General features: G+C 44.0%; 1 protein-coding gene across 17 annotated transcripts in view; it reads right to left on the reverse strand.

Moving 5' to 3' along the window:
• Positions 1-2798: 2798 nt before the first annotated feature.
• Eif4g3 (eukaryotic translation initiation factor 4 gamma 3) overlaps positions 2799-18718 on the reverse strand; it is a 239448-nt gene continuing 223528 nt past the window's right edge. For all 17 annotated transcript variants that reach the window (XM_057785401.1, XM_057785396.1, XM_057785399.1 and 14 more), the window contains 4 exons: positions 13743-13889; positions 7455-7536; positions 5994-6140; positions 2799-3788 (listed from right to left, as the gene is read on the reverse strand). In XM_057785401.1, the coding sequence (XP_057641384.1) occupies positions 3607-3788; positions 5994-6140; positions 7455-7536; positions 13743-13889 (558 nt within the window). In that variant the 3' untranslated portion in view covers positions 2799-3606. The remainder of the gene's footprint in view (positions 3789-5993; positions 6141-7454; positions 7537-13742; positions 13890-18718) is intronic.

The following is an 18718-nucleotide window of genomic DNA, read 5'->3' on the forward strand; positions in this document are numbered from 1 at the left end:
AGCCCTGACTGTCCTGGAATTTGCTTTGTAGACCAGGCTGGACTTGAACTCACAGAGATCCACCTGCCTCTGCCTCCTGAATGCTGGGATTAAAGGCGCGTGTCATTATGCCTGGCCCAATCTTTGTTTTTATGCAGTACAGAAACTCCCCTAGAGCAGAGGCTATGACGCTTTGTAGATGGTAAATTTTTGTTTCTAGTTGTTACTGGGAATTGGACATAGGACCTAACCTGTGCTAAGAATACACTTTGCTTCCTGTATCCTCAGCCTGTGAATGTCTGCTTAGAAAAACAACTCCACCACCCAACTGTGTCTACCCAGGAATTTAAAATGCATTTATTTTGAAAACTTGTTTTTTCTCCCCCTTAAAAAGGACATCTTTCAGGTTGCTGAATAACTGTCAACTGTTTTCTTTGCACCAGAGACACTTACTGAACAGGTAGCTCCTGAAGTAAAAATGTGTTTTACCCCCAGGCCCCGCAGAGCTTGTGTCTGGAAGCAGTGAAGGCAAGCCAGTTGTTGCTGCCTATTACTGCTTTGGGGCTTTGTGTATCCATGCGTGTGTTACATGCACGCTGTAGTAAGAGCACCCATCTGAGCAGGGTCTGAAGAGCTCTCTGACTTACCGCCTTCAGACAGGCTCGCTCACTGAATTGACTTTCACTCTGGTCATAATGCTCTCTCTGGATCAGCATGCGTCCATCTTCCCAGGAATGGGGTTACAGGCACACAAAACCATGCACACCTTTTTACATCGGTGCTGGGGATTTGAACTCAGGTTCCCAAGCTTGCAGGGCAAGCACTCTTACCAGTAGGACATCTCAGTTTCTGCAAATTGTCCCCCCTAGATAGACTCTCACTCTTTAGCCTAGGTTAATCTTGAATTGGCAGCAATTCCCCTGTGTCAGTCTCTCCTGTCCTGGAATCACAGGCATGAGTTAACCATATGTTTATCTTAAACTGGATCCCACCACACTCTGCTGGTAGCAATCCCAAGACTACACACTTGGCCAACAAATTGCATTAGTTCAATGTTCATAACTTCATTTAGAACTCAGAACTCATTAACTCCAGAATGACCTTGAGCTCAAAGCAAGTCTTCTCAGTTTCCCCCACTCCCATGCACACCACCAGCTCCTTCACAAAGCCTGCACCCCACAGGAGCTTCCTGGATGGGAATCATCTGCATGAGAGTCCTGGAGACATTACCACATTATAACTAATTCAATCAGGTGACTGTTCTGAAACTTCCAAGGCACCTAGGCTCTCTCAAACCACGTCCCAAGCTCACTATTATGGCTGATGCTGCTGACTCTTCACCACAGAGGAACAGGCTCCATGAACGCATCCACTTGGATTCTGAGTGTGCTCAGCCCAGTCCAGGAAAGCCCTTTACCACAGTAGAAAACTGCTCTGCTGCCTCACGTTGGCAGGTCTCCTCCTGTGGACACTGTTAGGCAGAAGCCGGTACAAATCTCATATTATGTGGATATGGAATACAAAGTGTTTATTTGGGATCAGGCTGGCTTTGTCTATAAATACATTTTGTAGGCCGGGCGGTGGTGGTGCACGCCTTTAATCCCAGCACTTGGGAGGCAGAGGCAGGCGGATCTCTGTGAGTTCAAGACCAGCCTGGTCTACAAGAGCTAGTTCCAGGACAGGCTCCAAAACAACAGAGAAACCCTGTCTCGAAAAACCCCAAAAAAAAAAAAAAAAAAAAAATTACATTTTGTAGGGTGAAAGCCCAGCAACAAACCCCATCTCCAAGTACTACCTTCATGGAGGGAAGGAGAGACAGCAGCAGCACAGACCCAGCAGGTCACCAGAGGCCTCACACCCATAGAGGGGCCTGGTGAAGCTCAAGTGGAGTGTTGTCATCATCCACACAGCTCGAGTGCTGCTGAACTCCACTCCTACCACAAAGCAGCATTTAGCTCTCGATTTTTTTCCCACTTTATGTATGTGTATGTGTGCGCGCGTGTTCACACGCATACACATGTACAGTGAGCACAAGCACACGGGCATCAGCATGCCTGGAGGTCGGAGAACAATTTGCAAAAACTGACTCTCATGCCAGCATGTGGGCCCAGGGGTCAAGCTGAGGCCTGCATGCTTGTCAGTGAGCACTTTTACCTGCAGTGGCATCTTGTTGGCCCAACTTCTTAGATTCCTTCCAAAGTTACCTTTGGGATTCTTTTTAATTTTTTTCTAAATGATTTTTTATTTTATGCACATTGGTACTTTGACTGAATACATGTCTATGTGAACGTGTTGTATCCCCCAGAGTTGGAATTACAGGCATTACAGTGGTGAGCAGCCATTTGTGTGCTGGGAACTGAACCCAGGTCCTCTGTAAGAGCTGCCAGCGCTCTTAACCATAGAGCCATCTTCCCACCCCACCTTTGGGACTCTTAACTACTATAATGATTAATGAGAGATTTAAAAATCAGTGATATTATGGGGTTATCTGTTGCCTAGAGTCCTCATATACACAGCTGCACTCCCATCTACACACAAGCACCCCCTGTATCCACACTGGACAGAAACACACATGGCTGCACGCACATCATCAGCCACACCATCAGAAGCAACTGGGAATACGTAGTTAGCAGCCAGCCAGCACCTCCCAAGCTGTCAAAAGGAGACGCCGCTTTATTTTAAACTTGCAATGCTTGTCTTTATTTTGTTCCTTATATTTTGAAAGTGAAAAGAAATAGTATTGAGTCAGTTCCTTTTTTATGTTTTTAAATATCTGTTCTATGTATTTACAAGCCTTAAGATTGCTCTAACGATTTCAATGGTATTCAGGGTATTTCCAGGGTAGCACTTTTTTTTTTTGAACAATTCTTGGATTTTTCTGGTCCACAGTACTTCCTTCTGTTCCGAGGTTATGTATGTTTTGATTACTAGTGTGATTTTTAACTTTTGGAAGCAAGCTGAGAGGCAGGCAGAAAGATCTGATCAGGGGTGGGAGTGGAACGAGAGAGAGAGAGAGAGAGAGAGAGAGAGAGAGAGAGAGAGAGAGAGAGAGAGAGAGAGAGAGAGAGAGAGAGAGAAGGAGGGGAAAAAAAGGATCTTTCTTACCTTGTTCACCCCAAACCTTCAAGTCTGGACTAATAGCTGTGTCTGAACACAGATGTGGGTGTATCTGAAGGGGAGGGAAATTTATTTCTCTGCTTTTCTATTATACAAGTTGTTTACAGAAACTGCAAATTAAAAATTACACACTGGCATTTGCAGTCCTTAAAATAAATTAAAAGTTCTCAACTGTTTTTTTCCTTTCTTTTTTTCTTTTTTCTTTTTTTTGCTAAATGTGTTTTTTTTTTAAGTATGAGTCCTCGTTTAAAAAGAAAAGATTAAAACAGAAAATATTTTCTATAAATAGTACATGTATTTTGGTTTTCGAGCTCCCGCCCTCAGGTTTGCTGTCTCCTTGTTCCAGCACCTTTATCCTCCATGATCACCTGTTTCCTTTTCCCTCTCCCACTCGTGCACACGTGGGGTTTCTGCGAGAGTTGGCCTTGCTGCACTGTGATTGGCGAAGAAGTGAACTTTTTAAAAAAATACTTAAATTGTTTCTTTTGTTTCTTTTGTGTATTTGAAGTATTAGTTATCCTCGGACTCCTCTTCTGCTTCCCGCAGCCAAGTGAAAAATGCTGTGACAGATTTGAGGGCCACGCCCTTCCCATTCTGCTCTGCAGGGTCCTTGCTGCTCTCCCATTTATAGAAGGCATCCTCTGAGATCACCTCCTCGTCATACAGGCAATCAAAAAACATCCGGAGCAAATCTGCAAGTGGGTGGAAACAGCCATTGGTTGGGGCATCACAGCAGCAAGGGAAGCAGTGATGTGTGGACCAGAGAGTGAGTGAATGGACAAATACTCACTTCCTAGTACCACGCTCTACACACTTTAGATGCTGTAAACATTAACAGCCATTTGCAGAGGAAAACCCTAAACAGTCTATATTACTTTTATACCTTTTATTTTATTCAAATTTAACATATTCAGATACTGGGGAAGTTGTTTCTTATTATATAGTTATCAAATTAAACACTTCACAAATTCTAAGGCTGTATGAAAAACAAAGAATGACTTTGTACAGAAAACATGAGCCAAGGTGATCTCTGCACTTTGGGGTATTAAATATCTCAACTGTTTGAATAATTGGAATTATTTTTCTCTTACAGTGGAAAAGGGAGAACACTGGTAGAGACATTACGCCCCCTTAAATGTATTTATTCTTCCTTTAAAACAGTTCAACCCACAGCACAGCAAGAGAGAAAAAGATAATTCTATCATGATGGGGTTTTACTATGTAGCTCTGACTGGCCACAAACTCACTATGTAGAGCAGGCTAGCCTTGAACTCACAGAGATCCACCTGCCTCTGCTCACTGAGTGCTGGATTAAATGTGAGCACCATCACCCCTGGCTCTTAGGACTCGCTGCAGCTGGCTTCCTGACCGTCACCCTAGCGGAGGAGGCAGTGTCAACTAGTATGAGAACCAAACCGATTCACAACCACATTTCTTGATTAATCTTTGTAATTATAATAGTTTAACACTGAAATAAATCATGCCAAAACCCAACAAAAATAAAATCAGAACAACTTCAGTTGATCTACAGGGAAATGGAACAAGACCACAAGTCTGATGGTGGCAGGTTCCCAAACCAACAGTTCCCAAGATGTCTGCGGTCGATATACCTAATGTTAACTTGGCAGCCACTTACTTCATCAGGCAGCATCTCATCTGAAAAGCTAGTGTCCTCTTCTGCAACACCTCAGAAGGACACTATCCTGTCACATGACCTCACATGACTTTGAGAGAAGGAAAAACAACTACAGTTTTGGATTCAGACTTCAGGGCCTCTCTAACTCTGAGGATTAGATGCTTTAGTCCTTCCTCTCCTCTCCCAGGAAGACTCAGGAGCACTTCCACCTTCAGAGGATAACTCTGCGAACGTCAGAACACAAGCAAAGTATCTGGGAACCACCACTCAAGGCCATCCCTGAAATAAGCCTACTCCATCCACATGTACAAACTGCAGTAATTCCTGAGGGTGTCCAAGATTCAGTGGCCAGCACCTGACACTGGGGTACATGGGTAACGGAAGCCTTGGTAAATGCCAGTGCTCAGGATGCTGAGATCACTGGCCAGCCTCTCAAGGCCATTAATCTGCATCCAAGATACCCACATGGGGCTACCTAAATGCAAGTTAAATAAAACGGGAAATTCAGTTCTCAGTCATAACAGCTACATTTACATGTACCACGGCCACAAGCATCTCAAGGTGGCTAGGTTGCCATACAGAGCAAGGTATACATCCAATGTGACAGCAGAGCCATTAGACCTGGTCCTATGGAAAGATCAACTCTACACCAGTTGCCTTTGAGCCCAAGCTGGCCTTGAAGCTATGTTTCTCTTGACCTAGCCACACCCAGGGATTATGGAGGAACGTTACCTATCCAGTTCAACTATGTATGTGTGTATCTGTGCACCATGTGCATGCCCGCTGGGTGTGTTGACCAGGAGACGGAGTTGTATCTCCTGGAACTGGAGTTAAGACTGGCTGTGGGCGGCCATGTGGGTACCGGGAACCGAACCTAGGTCCACTGGAAGAGCAGCCAATGCTCTTTACACTTGAACTCTCTCTCTCTCTAGGTTCTAAGCTAGACTTTTTCCCCTCCCAGAGTTTGAAACAGGGTTTCTCTGTGTAATAGCCCTGGTGGTCCCAGAACTTGCTCTGTAGCCCAGGCTGGTTTCAAACTCATAGAGATCCACCTGCCTCTGCCCTGAGTGAGGGGATTAAAGGCATGTGACACCACACCCTTCTTAACTAGACTTAATAGCATCATCTCACATAGGTTTTCACACTGCTGATTCTGTAAGCTGTTGCAAGTCATCCCACTGCCCATGTCCAAACCCCAACTTTCAAGGCTTACAAATTCTACCTGATTGGCTGGACTCACTGCACCAAGATGGAAACTTACTGGCAGGTTGGTCAAGTTTTACTATTGATGCTTGTAGTGCATAAAGTGCTTGTAGTTCCTTCTCTGTGTCTGAGTCTAGGTACTTGAGTAAGATCGGCACTCTCTGCTTGATGACAGCAGTGTCCACTCTGAAGGTAGAACAGTCGGCTGCAGCGACAAGAACCAGAGTTAACACAGAACCCTTTCTACTGCTGAGAACAGCAGACATGCACATCTATGGAAGGAGAAGTAAGGGGCTCTAAAGCAAAGACTGAACTCTGTACATTCTTCTGTTGCACTGAACCAAGTGCCTCACACACTTGGCAAGCTATCCCTGAACTTTTCATTTTGAGACAGGGTCTCACTAAGCTGTCTCATAGGCCTTAAATATTCTCTGTATCCCAGGTGGGCCTTGCGCTTTTGATCCTGCTGCCTCCACTTATAGGCCTCTGACACTAGTACACTTCTAATGGTATATTCTATAGAAAATGATATAATCCCTGAAAGGGAAACACATGTGGAAGGCAGATTTCGCGACTTTTTACCTATGTAAATTATAATGAAACAGTACCAAGGTTTTTTTTTTTTTTTTTTTTTTTTTTTTGGTTTTTCGAGACAGGGTTTCTCTGTGGTTTTGGAGCCTGTCCTGGAACTAGCTCTTGTAGACCAGGCTGGTCTCGAACTCACAGAGATCCACCTGCCTCTGCCTCCCAAGTGCTGGGATTAAAGGCGTGCGCCACCACCGCCCGGCAGTACCAAGGTTTTATGGCAACTTAAGAGAGCCATATTAATCAGGTATCTCATCATAAAATTGGAGAGCTGACAGATATGTTGATTAGCTTGATTTAAACATTCTACATTGTAGACATTATCAAAACATCACTTTTAGCCTACGAATGTGTACAATTATAATTTGCCATGCCAATTAAAAATATTACTAATTAATAATGTGGGAATTCAAATGAATACTTTAAAAATGCAAAAATAAAGCAAAATTGGGAGCTAGAGCTATAGGTCAAGTTTACATGGCATAGATATTTAAACAATAAGCCAAACTTGGTCACAGGTAACTATACTTTTAACACAAGGGAGACATAAGCAGGAGAGTTTGAGGTTAGCCTGGGCTACATGAGAGCCCACCTCAAAAAAACAATAAAAAATATTCAACCCATTCATGAATGGAAGACATGGCCTTGATGATGGAAAGAAAAAGTGGAAGGAAAAGTCTACGTGCACCCAAGGAGCAGTGCACAATTCCGCTCAACTGCAGAACATGAGGTAGGCAGGCGAGGGAGGCTCAGACCTGTTCTTACTGAGAGATCAACTATTCACCCTTGGCTGAGACAGCAGGTAGCATGATATGGATGCCACCATTTGTGCAGAAACTGCAAGTGCCAAGAAATATAAAATGAGATCATGAAACGCAGAGGTGACAATGTGTACTTTAGATGCTCAGAACCACAACCGACAGACACCACTCACCTATGATAGCTGCTTTGCAAACGGCCGTCATTAAAGCTCTAAGGAATGTAGGCGAACTCATCTGGTTTTCATCTAGATTAGCCTGGAAGTGAAAACAGAAAGAATGTCTGGCAGTGTAAGGTGCTTGCACTTGTCTGTGCAAACGCTCCCGGCAGCCAGGCAGGTTTGAGGACTTCTTCCTCTGCCCTCAGTCAATCACGCAGCATCATGTATTATGGTCATTTAGAGCTGCAACCATCCAACAACATTCCACCGTCACAACCCACAAGGAGACCCACCTTGTCTACGTATGCAAAAGTGACCACACTACAGGCGAGGGGCTGTTGCCCATGTCTAAATTTTAATTTTAGCACTGGGGGTTTGGGGAGGGAGAAGAGAGAGAAGACAGAGGAGGACGTTCTGTGAGTTCTAGGAAGCTTGGTTTACAAAGTGAGCTTGAAGCCAGCTAGAGCTACACAGGAAGATGCAGCTGCACCATGAAGCATGAATGCATTGTTGCCTGGATCATGTTCTCACCATGCGACTGCATTCTTGGACCAACACTGCTGTTCATTTTCATCTACAGCAAATAGGGCCGATTTCCAGAACAGTCTGGAACTTTTCAGGTGTTGAGAAATTCATTCCACAATGTCTAATGAAGTCAAAAGGACCCTAGATTCCACTCCACTGCATGGATGCTGCTTAGCCTTACACTAAGATGATGGGCAGCAACAGAAAAAGGCAAATGCACCGGGAGACAATCCCTAAAAAAGGGTTTCATATATTTCCATAGTATCCCAGGGACTTTCCATCAGAGAGTCAGCCTGAACACAGTGCCTGGCAAGAAACACTGAACATGTCATTGTTTGCTTCTGGGTTTGAAAGTTTAGCCATGTAAGGTCATTTAGAGACAGGCCAGCGTAGGACTTTACAACTGAGGCAGATCAAGGAAACCTCTTCCTGACACCTGCCCTCAATCCCACTCAGCAGGAACTTGCGGGATCAGTGAGGGCAGGCAGTCAGATGGTCAGCTCTTTGGGACCACCACTGTAGCTAGGAAGGACTTTATTCCATTAGAGTTTCATGACCAGGCCAATCGCAGAAACAGAGGCATGTGGGGCCAATGCCACATAGTCTGGGGACGGACTATGGAAAGCAGTGGGTGCCAAGAGACATGCTGACAAAATGCACCTGCTTTACAGCTGGCCACAGTGAAGCACTGTCTGGTGAGCAGTGTGCGCTCCAGGACTGCCTGATCTCTATAGAGACACCTTCTCTCAAAAAACAAACTCAAGATAACCAACAACAACAACAAAAACAAAAAAGGACAAAAACAAAAACCACAAACATCCACACACAAAACCACCCATATAGCCGGGCGGTGGTGGCGCACGCCTTTAATCCCAGCACTTGGGAGGCAGAGGCAGGCGGATCTCTGTGAGTTCGAGACCAGCCTGGTCTACAAGAGCTAGTTCCAGGACAGGCTCCAAAGCCACAGAGAAACCCTGTCTCGAAAAACCAAAAAAAAAAAAAAAAAAAACAAAACAAAACAAAAAAACCCACCCATATAACTATATTTGGATTGAAGCCAAGCCTCAAAGAGTTACTTTTTCAAACATGGGAACAACTATTTCTGAAGAATAAATAGAAAAAAAAGTGTGTTATTTTAAGATAATGGGCTTTTACATTTTTATTTACGTATGTATGTATGAATGTATAGGCAGGGCTTCTCTTTGTAGCCCTGGCTGTCCTGAATCTCACTCAGTAGACCAGGCTGGCCTCAAACTCAGAGATCCACCTGCTTCTGCCTCCTGGGTGCTGGGATTAAAGGTGTGTGCTAGCACTGCCAGGCTAAACTGACATTCTTAAAAACTCCAAACAGGGGGCTGGAGAGATGGCTCAGAGATTAAGTGCACCAGTTGTTCTTCCAGAGGACCCAGGTTCAATACCCAGCACCCATATGGCAGCTCACAACTGCCTGTAACTCTGGCTCCAGGAGATCCAACAGCCTCACACAGACATACATGTAGGCAAAACACCAATGCATATAAAGTAAATAACAACTTACTTGTTATTTTTTTAAAAAACCTCCAAACAATTTTTTTACTTAGCTTTCAGTTAGGCTGCTGGAATTAAAGTTGTACACCACCACTGCCTGGCCATTCAACAATATTTTTAAAAAACAGGTTACAGAGCAATTCTAAGTACTGGACAATACTTGAAATCCACAAAGGATGAGATTCCAAGCAAGGGAGCAAATAAACCAATTAACTAAATGTAATTAGACAACACTTGTAGACCATTTGAGTGTTTCTCCTCGACAGCTACAAGGGAATGAACTGCTCCTTCCTTGTACAAATAAGGACAAGTATTCTAATCCTAGCATCTCACAGTAGAAAAGATTTGGAGAAAACGGCAAAGAAGCCTCCAGGTTAAGCAACAAAGTGAAGGAAGAAGGATGCTGGGCCTGCCGAAGGCTGTCGACAGCCAGACTCAAAGGCACTGAGAGATCAGCCACTACTATGGCTTTCCTGCTCTCTTTTCTTGTTTTTTAAAAAGTTTCTTGCTGGGCGGTGGTGGCGCACGCCTTTAATCCCAGCACTTGGGAGGCAGAGGTAGGCGGATCTCTGTGAGTTCGAGACCAGCCTGGTCTACAAGAGCTAGTTCCAGGACAGGCTCCAAAGCCACAGAGAAACCCTATCTCGAAAAACAAAAAAAAAAAAAAAAAAAAAAAAGTTTCTTTTAGCCGGGCTGTGGTGGCGCACACCTTTAATCCCAGCACTTGGGAGGCAGAGGCAGGCGGATCTCTGTGAGTTCAAGACCAGCCTGGTCTACAAGAGCTAGTTCCAGGACAGGCTCCAAAACCACAGAGAAACCCTGTCGTGAAAAACCAAAAAAAAAAAAAAAAATCCTATGGAAAAAAAAAGAAAATCCTATAAAGCTGAGTGTGAAACCGGGGAAGGATTTGGGAGAGCTAGGGAGGTGAAAGAATATTAAAATGTATGGAATTCTCAATTATCCCTGCTAAGACTGTTGAACTGAATCCTAAAGAAACTACTGCAAATGTTAGTGCAGTAGAACCTAAGAGTGGACAAACATATGCAATTTTTTGGTAAAGCAATGTTAATTTATAACGAAGTTGGACAGTTTAAAGAACAAAAAGTAAAATCACAAGTATGTAGTGAATTCTGAAATGAAAGTTCGACCACCGACACATTGTCCATCTACAAAGTCATGAGGGGACGGCGCTAAGCACGTGAGCTGAGACCTGACTTTCAGAACAGAAAGCAGGAGACCCACGGCTGAGGCTACCCGAGTTCAAGAATAAAAACTGGTGCTGCTGGCACAGTGGTTAGCACAGCTGCCGTCTAAGAATCAACTATAGCAGAATGGGTTAAGATTAGGAAAGAGATGGCTACCCACCTCTGGGAGGGAGTCCCAGAGGAGGTCCTGTGCTCACAGATAAGCACTGCGGGAACCAGGAATGGTCAACACGCAGGGGTCCTGCAAAGGAAGGTATACAGAAGCTGCTACCCATCCAGAAGGCTGGGAGACCTTTTGGGCTGTGTGGAACAGACTATACTGGATCCTCCCCCAAACCCTTATTATGAGCTTCTCAATCTACAGAATCCATCTTTATGGAAGATGTCACATGTAGTCAATCTACAGAACCCATCTTTATGAAAGATATCACATGTATTTTACAAAGTTTCAATGTAGTCATATCTTAAGCTTTATTGTACACTAAATTTTTTTTTAACCAAATTGTGCTAAGCTGTCTAAAATAAACTACTTGGGATTAGATTCCGAAGTTTGGATGAACATGGCTACTTAGTCATGTTGAACCAAGCCACCTTCGTGCCTCCCCCAAATTGTTACTCTGTTGATCATGATAGTCACAGAGACCCCTGCAGCTACACTAGAAGCAATATTCAGAAAAATGTAGCCATGTTAAAGCAACCTTTAATCTTAATTACTCATCTTAGAATGAGACACGATTCCTGAGTTCCAGCAAGGCATCTGAAGCTATCTAATGATGGATCTTCCCTTGTCGGTGAGGTATAAATGCTAACTACAAAGCCAAGTGGAGGACAGCAATGTCCCCAGGTGGGGGAGCTGGAAAGTTCGCAGTTTTGTCCTCAGAGCACTCCACTCATCCATCCCTCAGTTCCCCTCAGACCTAAGTGACAAGGCGGGCATATGAATGAAGTCTGAGGATGATGAAAAGTGAAGACAGCAGATGTCACGATTCAACCCAAATCATGAGTATTCTCAGACCAGAAAGCTATCTGACTGAAAACTAATTTGAGTCCAGTGTAGGAGTTTCCAGGGAATAGCCCCAAATCAAAGTGGAAGATAAGGCTGGTGTGGTTGTGCACACATGTTACATAGCATCAAAGAGGCGGAGCAGGAGGACCAGGAATTGGAGGTAGTCTTTAGAGACATGGGGGTCTGGAGGCCACCTTGGGTAACATGTGACTCTGTTCAAAACAACAAAAACAAGTATCTATACAATGTATTTCATGACCTAAACTGCTGGTCTGCATGTGTGGCCAAACTCAGACAGCACAAACAGCTTTCAAAGGAATGCCAGAACCTGGCTGTCATTGTTAAGATGGTTCACTGGTCGAGTGCTTACTGCTCATGTCAAGAGCAGAGTTTGCATGGGTGGTGGTGGAGCATGTGTTTAAACCCAGTTCTCAGGAAGCAGAGGCAGGTGGATCTCTGTGAGTACAAGGCCAGCTGGTCTACAAAGTGAGTTCCAGGATAGCCAGGGTGATACACAGAACACATAGAGAAAACCTGTCTAGAAAACAAACAAACAAACAAACAAAAAAAAGAGTATCCTTGCTGGGCAGCTAACAACAACCTACAAATAATAAATAAATAGAGCAGTGATTAAGGGCTTGGAGAGATGGCTCTGTAGTTAAGGAAACTTGCTGCTTTTGGAGAGAACCTTGGCTTGATTCCCAGAACCCACATGGTGGTTTACAACCATGACCATATGACACACTCTTCTGGCCTTCTTGGGCACTAGGCATGCACACAGTGCAGACATATATGAAGGCAAAACACCCACATCATAAAATAAAATATTAAAACTATACATACACACACACACACACACACACACACACACACACACACACACATATAAAAGCAGTGATTAAAAAAAAGAGAGAAAGCAAGATTTCAAGAAAAGATTACCAGGTACCAACAAGAGAGAAAAAGCAATCAAGTTATTAGGGTCAGTCGCGTTATTTCTCAATGCCTGGAGTGGTTAAAGACCACAGCGGGTTGTTGTAAGAGAGGCCGCTTATTGGTTCCTGGCTGCTCAGCCCCGAAATAATCACACAGAAACTATATTAATTAAATCACTGCTTAGCCAATCACTTAAGTGTATTGCTAGCTAGCTCTTACATCTAGTATTAACCCATCTACAATATTTTATATTTTATCATGAGGCTTGTGGCCTACCGGCAAGGTTTCAGCATATCTGTCTCTGGTGGAGGATCAATGGCTTCTCCCTGACTCCACCTCCATTCTCCCAGCATGTAGTTTAGTTTTCCCACTTAGCTAAATTCTGCCTTGCTACAGGCTCAAGCCAGCTTTCTTTATTCATTAATGGTAATCACAGCACTCAGAGGGGAATCCCACATCAGCGGACACAGTGGGGTAAGGGGGAATTCTGCTTCTGCGACCTCACAAAAAGCCTGTAAGCACCTTCACAGATGAGCATTACCACTCAAAGGAATATAGCAACAGGTTAAAACGCACAACATGCCGGAACACTGAAGAAAAGTCAGAGTACGTCACAGCAACTGCATGCTGCTCATCAATTTCATCTAAGCTAGTATACAAGTGATAAAATATGGAATGCATTCTAATGAAATGAGGCCCAGAGAAATGGGTCTGTGCTCTGAATAGGTTTTTACTTGACTTGTTAAAAACTAAAATTGACTGGGCATGGTGGTGTATACAAGCAGAGGCACGGAGATCTCTATGAGTTCAAAGCCAGTCTTGTTTACTTAGCAAGTTCCAGACTAGCCAAGGCTATACATGTGATCTTGATTTAAAACAAAACAAAAAATAACCAGACAAACAATCCCCCAAACAAACCAATAAATAAATAAAAGTGATAAAGAAGACTGAGTACTTGTAAAAACCCTCTGAACGGTCTTTGAATTTCAAATACGCTACACACACATAGGCACAAAAGCCACGGGGCATGGGGTGAAAGGTCTGAGGAAAAGGACTGCCGTGGGGACTCCGGAGAGACAGACAGCAGAGCGTGCTTGGTGTCTGTACCTCTATCCAGTCAAAGATCCGCTCGTCGTCTGCCCTGTCCTCCATGATGAGTTTCTCCAGCCGCTGAGACAGCTCCTCAGCAGAGAGTTCTTTCTTCAAAAGTGCTTCAGAGGAACAGGAACTTTCTGACTCTATGAAGTCCAATTTCTGGAACCAAATAGGTAACACTGATATCATTCGCTGTGCCGATTACATGATACTGGTATTGTTCAATGTGACAATTATGTGAGACACAGGTAGTGTTCACTGTCACTACCACGTTCAGTTCCATGGACAGGGAAGGCTGGCCATGAGCAGCAGACACACTCCACACAGAGCTGTGAACGTCTGCTACTTCAGCAGCATTTCCATGAGTCTCCAGCCTTTCAAATAAATTGTATGTAGGGGACAGAGAGATGCTCAGTGGTTAGGAATGCATAGGCCCTGCGCTTGATTCCCAGCACCCACTAGGGTATAATTCACAACTGTCAGTTACTTCTAGCTCCAGAGAGATCCATTGCCTCTGGCCCAAGGGCATCTGCACTAAGAGACACATACACTTAATTAGATCTAATTTTTAAATTGAAAAAAATCTATTTAATATTTGTATATATGCACATGATATGGAGGCCAGATAATAACTTTTAAAAAAGTTATTTTAGTTTTAATTACGTGTCCTTATGGGCATGTGCACATGCAAGCGCAGGTGCTCTCAGCATCCAGAAGAGGGCGTCTGACCTCTTGATGCTGTGAGTTACAGGTGGCAAGACATCCGCAGCCTGCCAAGGAACTGACCTCCACAGCAACTGTACACACATTCTTATCTGCTAAGTCATCGCTCCACCCACACTTTGCCTTTCTACCTTATGTGGGTCCCAAGGAATGAACACAGGCCACCAAGGCTTGTGTAACAAGTGCCTTATCTGCAGCCATCTTGTCAGCCCAATCTTCAAACTTTTATATTGTGCATTTCTATGATCCATAAAAAGGCAAACTAACTCCCTATGGTTCTCTCTGCTTTGCTACCTCCAGATCACTGTGAACTGCAGTCCTGCAGGAAGTTAGGATGAGGAGGCCCTGAGGGCTAAGTCTGCAGCTTCTCCATAACTCATGTCTGGTGTTAGTTCTACAGAGACAGCAGCAGCAATAGGCCCTAAGGATCCTGACCATGCTAACCACAAGGGCGAAAAATGATGTTATCAACTGTCATGGAAACAGTAACCAAAACCCACACTGTTCCGGCAGGCAGTAAGTAAGATACATGGCTGTGCCTGGCTTTACACCATTATTTACACAGGAGTACTAAAGATCATTCAAATCAAGTTTTCTCCAGTGCTTTTTAAAATTCAGTACCGATTAAAAACTAAAACCCGGAGCCGGGCGGTGGTGGCACACGCCTTTAATCCCAGCATTCGGGAGGCAGAGACAGGCGGATGTCTGGGAGTTCGAGGCCAGCCTGGTCTACAAGAGCTAGTTCCGGGACAAGCACCAAAGCTACAGAGAAACCCTGTCTCGAAAAACCAAAAAAAAAAAAAAAAAAAAAAAAAAAACCCAAAACCCGGGCTGGAGAGATGGTTCAGAGGTTAAGAGCACTGGCTGCTCTTCCAAAGGTCCTGAGTTCAATTCCCAGCAACCACACGGTGGCTCAAAACCATCTATAATGAGATCTGGTGCCCTCTTCCAACTCATTTGGATTCTGTTTTTGATCCCAATGTTTTATTTCTTCCACACACTGCCTCTCCTATCTCTCCTTCTCCCCGCTTTTGCAGTTTTTAGTGGAATCCGAGACACACACTGCCTCTCCTATCTCTCCTTCTCCCCGCTTTTGCAGTTTTTAGTGGAATCCGAGACTACGAATAAGCATTCTGGCACTAAGCCACACCAGCCCTGCCCAACATTGTTATAAAGTATTTTTCTGTTTCAGTGTTGGTAAACAGTATGCTCCTCAGATTTCAACACACATAAAGAAGCCTAAGAGGACAGCCATAAGCTTTTTAAAGAATGATCAAGAGCTGGAGAGCTGGCTCAGTGATTAAGAGTATTGCACTGGACACTCTTCTAGAAAACTCAGGCTCAACTCCACCCACATGGTGGCTCACAACCATCTGTAATTCCAGTTCCAGGAGATCTGACTCCTTCTTCTGGCCTCCTTGGGCACCAGGCATCCACCTGGAGTCCATACATACATACAAACAAAACACCAATCCACATAAATAAAAGCCATCAGTGTGTACAACTGTAAACTTTCCATGACATGACCCAATGCTCTGAGGGATTAAAGTATCTACAAGGAAAACCTAACATTTCACCAGAATTTACAGAACTTACTTTGAGCTATGAAGCAATTAACAGTATTAACATATCAATAAAAGTAAAAAAATTTGAAAACAAAGCTTCACCACTGATGAAGGCAATGCTCAGGGAAACACTTGTATGAGTCCCTGTACAGTATTTGTAAAAGTTACCTCTCTTCCTAGAACCTTGAGCACTGGGCTGACTTTCACTTATTCCCAAGTTCACCATAGCAGCTTTTATTGTTGTGGGGTTTTGACACAGGGTCTCTGTGGGAGTTTGAATGTACTTGCCCCCAAGTGGTACTTCCTTGTTGAAAGAAGCATGTCATTCTGGGGGCAGACTTTGAGGTTTCCTAAGCTTAGTTTCTCAGCTGACTTCCTGTTGCCTGCAAGATGTAGGACTCTAAGCTACTCCTCCAGCACCATATCGGCCTACATGCCACCATGCTCCCACCACAATGATAAATGGATTGAACTTTTGAAAATGTAAGTGAGCCATCTCAATTAAATGTTTTCCTTATAAGATTTGCCGTGGTCATAGTGTTTCTTCAAAGCAATAGAAACCCTAACTAAGACAGTCTCACAGGCTAGGTTGGTTTCCAATTCATTATGTAACCAAGGAGAATCTTTAACTCCGCACCTCCCAAGGGGTGAATTATGATGCTTGATCTCATGTCTTTGAAATCACAGGCAACAAAGGGAACATAGCCTGAATCAGAAGCCCACTTTTACACTGCCAGGAATACCAGAGGGTCTCCTTTCAAGTATGACTTCTGCATTGCTTCCCAGTACCCCGAGTTCAGCCTGAAGCACTGCTTGATTGATATCAGCAACTTCATTTCCCTGTGTTCAAGAAAGAATTTTCAGCAGGGTCTCACTATGTGGCCTTGGCTTGGCCTTGAGCCAAGAGATCAGCCTGTTTCTGCTCAGTGAGGACCAGGAAAGTAGACACACTTTCTTGGTTTCCTACAACTGAAAGATTGCTTTGTGGAGTTCAGTATTATTTAGTATTACTAAGTCTTTAGATATGTGTAGAATTCACAGAAAGACCATGGATTCTCGATTTGTCTTTGTAGGAACATTTTTAACTACAACCTAAATTCTTGTTCTGGATACTGGTTCCCTTCAATGAGGCTAATGGGTACATTAGCATAGAACTGACTCAGACATCTGACTCACATTTTGGAATAGAATTCATAATAATGTCACTACTTTCTGTTGCAGTGGTGAGCACTCTTGCCTTTTCCTTTTTCCCTAAAACTTTTCTTCTAGCTCTGTGGTGGTGGTGGTGGCGGCACATGACTTAGTTTTGTTCTGTTTTATTTTTGGATACAGGGTTTCTCTGTGTGGCCCTGGCTGTCCTGGAACTCACTTATGTAGACCAGGCTGGTTTTGAACTTACAGAGATCCACTTGCCTCAGTGTTACCTACAGTGTGAGTTTAAGACTAACTGCTCAGCCATCTCTCCAGCCCTGTGGTTCTTCCTTCTATGAGCATGTCACTAGTATACCTAGACTACATTCACAACTGAAGTAAATGCACAGCAACCCAGTCACTGTCTCTGTACCCAAGATGACACTTCCTTGCTTTGGTTCTGTTATACTGCTCAAACTGGCCTCAAATTTCTGGTAAACAAGTGATCCTCCTGCATCAGGCTTCTGAACAACTGTGACTTCAAGAACATCCACCCCATAGTGCACATCTCAATACACTGCAAAGCAATGGGCTTGCCATTTATTTATTTTTTACTACTGTGGGGTTTTGTTGTTGGTTTCAATTTTTTTCCCCTTTGGAGATAGGGTAACCCTGAATAGCTTTCTCTATGTAGACCAGGATGGCTTCAAATGCACAGAGATGCCCTGCTGACCCCTGAGTGCTAGGATTATGTGCACCAGTAGGTATGGTCATTACTGATTATGTTATGACTGGCCTTAGTTTAACTTTGTTGGTCTGAGACAGTATCTCACCATTTAGTCAGACTGATCACCTGTAGATCCTACCTTCAGCCCCCACGAGGTGGGATTCCAGGGACTGGCACACAATGCCCAAACTCAAGGGATTCAGGATTTAGATTTGCAGAGGTTCTGTGTGCCTTGACTTGGTGTCTTACAGTGGCTTGTTTAGTACCAGAATGTACTCTAGCTTGGAAATTTCTGCATTTGGCTATCAAATAGGAGGAAGCTAAAGAAGGTTCTGGTTTTAAGATCCCTCCAACTAGTATCAGTGGGGTTGTAAACAGTCTGTCCACAATTCTCTCTCTTATAAGTGGCATTCTAGTCCCACCTCCCGCCCCCCACACTCAAGAGCACCTCGTGGCTTCAAACTGGAGCTCAGGACACTGGCAGCTTTTGTGATGTCACTACTTATCAAGTCCACTTCTGGATCACCAAGTCAGTTAAGTATTCTTTTTTAAACTATGTGTGGTATACGGGGCTATAGTCATGTGTGTACATGTGCATATATAGGTGTATATGCACATCCATCTACCTTGCTTTGAAACAGGGTCTCTCACTGGCCTGGAATTCACTTACCAGGCTAGACTGTCTGGCCAGCAAGCTTTACCAATCTTCCAGTCTCTGACTACTCAGTACTGGGATACAAGTCCACACCATTTTTAACAGAGGATTAAATTCAGGTCCTCAATGCTTGCACAGCTTCCTGGTGTTGAGAACAGAGGAAGTCCTGAGTGTGCGGTTATCCTTG

This window comes from Chionomys nivalis, chromosome 11 (assembly GCF_950005125.1).
Source record: "Chionomys nivalis chromosome 11, mChiNiv1.1, whole genome shotgun sequence".
Taxonomy (NCBI): Eukaryota; Metazoa; Chordata; class Mammalia; order Rodentia; family Cricetidae; genus Chionomys; species Chionomys nivalis.